The 6,069-nt window shown below is 42.6% G+C and overlaps 1 protein-coding gene across 1 annotated transcript in view; it reads left to right on the top strand.

The window, feature by feature from the left end:
- Nucleotides 1-6,069, top strand: part of VAV3 (vav guanine nucleotide exchange factor 3) — a 398,006-nt gene that overhangs the window by 276,291 nt on the left and 115,646 nt on the right. The window contains exon 18 of the mRNA XM_019502081.1: nucleotides 3,599-3,621. Coding sequence (XP_019357626.1) covers nucleotides 3,599-3,621 — 23 coding nt within the window. The remainder of the gene's footprint in view (nucleotides 1-3,598; nucleotides 3,622-6,069) is intronic.

Below are 6,069 nucleotides of genomic sequence, written 5' to 3' on the forward strand. Positions count from 1 at the left end.
CTGTACCCTATTCCAACCCTACTCCTTGTAACCAGTAAAGTTCTCCTTTGTACCTAGTGTGGGAGACTTATTAGGAGTGGGTCTAGATTATGCCTTGGGGTTCCCTTGGTTCAGCTGAGTAAGGGAGACCGCTACTTGTGCTTCTGATGGAGGGAAGCATCCCAAGTTCCTGAAGTGAATCAAGTACCCTTGAGAGCTACTAGGCCTGTTTCCCAGGGTGCGCAGAGCCAAAATCAAGCCCATCCCTGGGTGGTGGCAGTGTTACCCCCAGCCTAGCTGGTATGCTCCAGGAAGGGGGTCGGCCAGATGTGAGGCGCCTCCAGGGAGGCACTCAGAGCCTGGAAGGTGGTCAAGTGCAGTGAGGTGGATGGCTCAACACAGGAGCGCCCCTATTGGCCTGCCATAAGCTGCATCTCGGAGCTGTGAGTGTGTGGCTTCTCATTGTGCTGGGAACTGGCGGCGGGCAAGTGGAGGAACAGAGCCACCCTGCCATGCAGGCTCCTCTGCAAGACCTGAGCCTGCAAGTTGGAGGCGGGGCCACTGTGGCAGAGGGCCTCTCTTTTCTATCCCTTCCCCACCCACCACCATCCTGACAGCTGCAGCTTATAGCCATGTGTTGCTTTCTGCTGCACCAGGAACTGGGAGCAGGTGGGTGAAGGAGAGAGGAGTGGATCCCCCTGGGCTAGGAACAGATATTACACATAAACTGGTTTAAGTGATCAGAAAGTGGTTTAAACCTGTAACAGAATAGACGTCCAGTGCATGTAAACCAGTTTCAAAATGGCCGAAACTGGTTTATCTTAAACCAAAACTGATTTAAGATAAACTTGTTTGAATGTAGTATCAGACTTAACTGATTTGGGTCAAACTGGTTTATACAGTGTCTGTCCCAGGACCCTTCCTGAAGGTCCAGCAGAGTCCCCCAGCATCTCAGGTGCTTTGCAGCCTTGGCTGGCTGGGCTGGCTGTGCTCTCTGTTCAACAGAACAGGGCTGTCCCCACCCCTCTCCCCTCTAGCCAGAGCTCTGGAGGAGACTGCAGGTACAGCAGGGTCTCTCTGGCTTCCTCCTCCCCTCCCCTCCCTTCTCTCCCCTCCCAGGCTGCTTGCTTCTCGCTGCTCAAGCAGGGATCCCTCCCTCCCTCCCATCTCCCGCAGCACAGACCCCAGCCCCATGGACCCTAGGCATGTGGTGTGCTAGCTAATGCTGAGAGGGGTCTCTGTGTGTGTGCATCTCCAATTTTACTGGGACAAGCAGACAGAACAGTATCTGCTTAGGGCTTTTTGGAGCTAATCAGCAGGTCAGCTGGTAATGTTCCCCTGTTCCTCCTTTGGAAAAAGCTGTTTAAGAAGAGCGTGAACTAATGAAAAACTTTTGTTTTGTTGATGGGCTGATAAGCACTGTTTTATCAGCTCCCTGCTGGCTCCCTCTCCTGTTAGGCTTGCAGAAAGTATGAAGAAGCAGGGAGAGAGAGATTGGAAAGCTCAGTATCATCAACAAATGCATGCACTGTACATCCCCCTGCCTTTGCCTCTGTGCTAGCTGGGGACCGGGGTCTTGCAACACCTCTGCCCCTTGAGCAGGGAAAAGCCTGGGACTGTGCAGGCATGGTGAGGGTTTAAAACCCTCCCTAATCAGAAGTCCTGACAGGGCCTGGCCATGCCCCCCCTCAGCTTAGCACTGTGGAAGGGAGGGGAGGGCTACTCTAGTGTTCTCCCCACCCGGCTTCTAGCCTGAGCCACTGCAGGCATGTGCCTGCATTTCCTCAGTCCAGAGGGAATGTCTCTGCAATGGCAAACTTATTCAATCTAGGCAGGTTAGACTAACCTGCAAAGATTGAATGAATTCAGGCTCAGGCTTTTTGAATGTCTGTCCCTAGCCCTGCTGTGCAGGTCCAGCTCTGACCCTCCTCTGTTTACCCCCCCCCCCCAAGACTTGTGCCTGCAAGTTGGGGGGAGCCCACGTGGCAGGGGGCTTCCTTCCTTCTCCTCACCTGTGAGCAGCCAGCACTGACAGGAGCCAGCTGGTGGGGTGGCAGGGCTGGGGAGAGGGGCTGCACTGGCCCATTGTGGGTGACTGGCTGCTCAACTGGGCTTGACATTCTCCAGGAGCCTCCTGGGTGGCATGTGGGAGTGCCCCCAGCCTGTGGCCTCAGCCAGTACAGGCAGGCTCTGATTGTTACACCCCTGCAAGCAATGACATCTTTGCTGTTTAGTTCCTACCTAATCGAGAAAGCTTTGAGTAAAGTGTGATACTTAGAGTGATTTCATCTTGGGGGTTTTTGAATGTTTGCACCTACCTTAGTTTTGTGGAAAACCCTACCCTTTAATAATCTCAAAACAACTCCTTTAATTTCTTTTCCTTGCGTATTTACTGCAGAAAAGTAAATTACTTTTGGGAAAGCTGAACAAAATCTTTGCAGCTATTTTTTTAAAATTATAGAAGTATGATTAAAAAAAAAAAAAAAATTTCCCTAGTACTTCCTACATGTGGAAAACTTGTACTGCTTATAGTGGCAAGTATTTTATCCTTCCTGTTTCCTGCTGGGATTTCTTGTTTTGTATTATGACTATTGCCATCATATAACTTTATCTTTTAATAAAATGTTAACCATTGCATGATTTTGTTCTACATTTTAAACTTTCAGATACCTTTTTTAGCTTTAGCAAATCAAAATCTGGGTTTTATAATTTCATATTGGCTTATTTACTATATGGTCTTCATTGACAAACGTGTGCCTTACGATATTTTACGGACTAGGCGTGTGCAACATGTAATTTTCCTTACCAAACCGCATTCATAGTCTTAGAGAACAGCACATAGAAATAAACACAGCTGTTGCATTTTGGTGATAAGGCGTTGAAATAAAATCATGAGTGCATGAATGTGTTTATGCTGATCAGATTACACATTCCATAAAGCCCTGCCTGAATTCATGGGAATGTGTGGTTTTCTGTTTAAACACAGACACACTGATGCAGTTATTGCAGAGACTTTTTTATTGCAGAGACTAATCCAGAGACTTTTTTTTTCCTTTTTTTCTTTCTTAAATGGAAGAAAAGGAGAAAGTTCACCCAGAAAGCAAAACAGAATCCTAAAGTATATTAATGCAATGCTAAGGTTAAGAATCCAAGTACTGTACATAAAACTTGGAGAACTTCAAAATTAAAGACATAAAGTTTAACAGCTGTGCAGAATACTGTGAATTCTCACAAAAATGAGAAGAGGTACAAGTTAGACTTGTGAATAGGAACTTCAGAATTTGCAAACATTTATACTGTGGTTTTGAAAGTTGTAATAATCATTTATAAAGATTTAGTTAATTTTGTTTGGCATGCAACTGTTGGAAAATTCCACATAACTCAGAAACAAGCCATTTACAACTTTGATTCACTGTTACCTGAGGAGCCAATAAGCTGAGGGAACACTGTTAGCAAAACAATAACTAGCTCAGCCCCGGGGCTGTTGAAACATATTACAGGTATCGGTTAGCAAAACACAGCAGTAGTGTGTTTTTGCGCAGCACGTACAGACTGACATTATTATATAAAAGATCAAATATACAGCCACTGATAATGCCAATTTTTACTTATGTTTCAGAACACGGGACTCTGAAACACAAGGTAAGGATTTGTTTTTAATTTTATATGGTACTTGTTTTGTTGCTGTGTACAAATTGCTCATTGCCATAGATTTTTTTTTTCTGTAGCTAACATAGTATTTCTTCAGAACTGTGTAAACTCTAGCAATAGAAATCGCTTCATGTGCATGCATTAGCAATTGGATGCCTGTGTGTTTAAAGTAGTTTCTATGGAGATTTGTTAATGTTTGTAATACAAGGAAAGAGAAAATATAAAATAACATGGTTACTTTAAGTTCAGGCCATCTCTAATTGCAGTTCTCTGACACAAATCTAAAAATGGAGATAAAACTATCCTGAGCTGAAAGTTAGAAATTCTGCTACAGTATTATGCTGGTACATTAAATGGGTACAGTTCCACGGATTACCAAATTCTATGGAATTTTCCAGAAGAAAGCAGATTTTCCCCATAAATTCCGTTCTTGTCATGGAGGCAGCCAGTGGCCATAGTTTTTATATAATTTTGACAAAATAATGAAAAGACTAGCTAATGTCCAGAGAAGTTGGTTGGTACATGTGATCTTTCATTGCAAAACTCTCTGAACATCAAAAGTTGCACTGCAGCTGAGATGTCTTACTGCAGATTCTGCCACAGTAGACAAAAAAGCTTTAATTTCCACTTGTTCTGGCAAGACAGAGACAGTGTTTGAAATCCAAGGCACTATAGTATATTCCTAGCATTCATTTTGGGTCAGCAATTTATGCAGCTTTGTGATTTTAAACTAGCACTATGCATATAATGCTAATAACATTTTTGGATATGTTAGCTGCTCTTTATGCTTGCATGCTTTCCTAACCATGTCTCAGTTTGGCATTGCAAATCAAATGACTATTATTGCTGGCATGACAGATGTAAAGGAGGATTAACGCTGACTGTTAATAACCACTGATATATAATTAAGATGGCTAGTTTCTGTGTTGTTTCACATTTCCACTGAATTTCCACTGCATAGTTGCTATATTGAGAATAAAAACTACCTTCTGACAAGTACTCATTGGCCTAGGTATACAGGATGGTTAATTCAGTTCAACCTCTCCTTGGCAAGTGTCCTTATCCCTAAAAGGCTATTATAGCTGGCACTAGTGTTTACCATTATTGATAGTTTCAATGTAGATGCCAAGATTAAACGGGTATAAAAGTATTCTGCCTCCATTGAGCGGATCCAGCTAGAAGTATAAAGAAACATTGGCAGAGCTTCAAGGAGTGGAGAGAGAAGGGGTAAAACCTTGAACTAGCACAACAGCAGCATGGGTTTACACTTATGATTAGAGAACTCAGTGGCTTGTGCTGTAAATGCACTTGAACATATCTGTTGTGTGTGCTTTGTATAATAGGACCCTCAGTGGTAGCAAGTTTACTTCACTTTCTGCCATGTGCTGCCTGTTTTACATTATAAATATTTCTTCTTTAAAGATATCTGTTATGCATTAGTATTATTAAATACCAGAATCTAAAATTTGATAGGTTTGCTTAAATGTATTGATCATTGGACATGAAATTCATTCAGTTTTGAAAATTGCTTACTGTGTTTTATGGACAGAGTTGCCCATGTCGGGATAATGACAATGCGTACATATGTGGCTAAATGAGGAAAATGTTTACCCTAATTATATCTAATCCCTTCTCTCCCCATGTTTCTTGCCATGACTTGATTACAAAGGCCTGTAAGAGAAGGTCCTTTTTTTGATGGGGGTCACAGTCGACTGACTTTTATGTAGAATATAAAATGTTAGGAGCCTTAAACTCATTAGTTACAGGGCCCTTTTGTACTATTCTGGCCATGCATTGATGCCTTAAACTGAGTGTAAAATTCAGCTTTAGGGTTCTGTAAAGGGCCCTTTTTGTAAATGAGGACAAACCTTTAAAGAAAGGAAGAGAATATAGGTAGCATATCAGTAAGATCTACACATAACATGAGAACAAGAAGTTAGTATCTCTCCAGACTCTTCCAGGAGTTATTCTTGCTATATTTTTACATTCTATTCTTTTCTCTAGTGAATCCAATTATTGTTATACCAACAGCTGCCACACTGGGTTTGGCCACAGAAAAAATTTGCTACCCACACATGGACCTTTTGCTAGTTCTCTTCTCCAGTCCCACATGATGGCTTCTTTCCACTCAGTGTCTGTCTGAATAAACAGCAAAGCCTCTAGTTTTGAAAAATAGATATAGAAATCATGTGTCAGTGTAAAACAAGGCTGCCCTGAATTTGGGGGCCTGGCTTTTGGTCCAACAGAAAAGATTTTTTTTCTTGGTGTCGTAAACCCCAGAATTTCTATTGGAGTAAAATTATCTTAGCCTCCCTACAGCCATTGTGGCTGATGATGGTTTTTCAGGGTGAATGGGAGGGAACAGGTTAGAAATGGCAGTATTTAGAAGAAAGTACTTTTATCACCAAACTCTTATATTCATCAGCGCCCCCCCCCCCC

Source organism: Gavialis gangeticus, unplaced genomic scaffold (genome assembly GCF_001723915.1).
Source record: "Gavialis gangeticus isolate Ggan-Ray unplaced genomic scaffold, GavGan_comp1, whole genome shotgun sequence".
Classification (NCBI taxonomy): domain Eukaryota; kingdom Metazoa; phylum Chordata; order Crocodylia; family Gavialidae; genus Gavialis; species Gavialis gangeticus.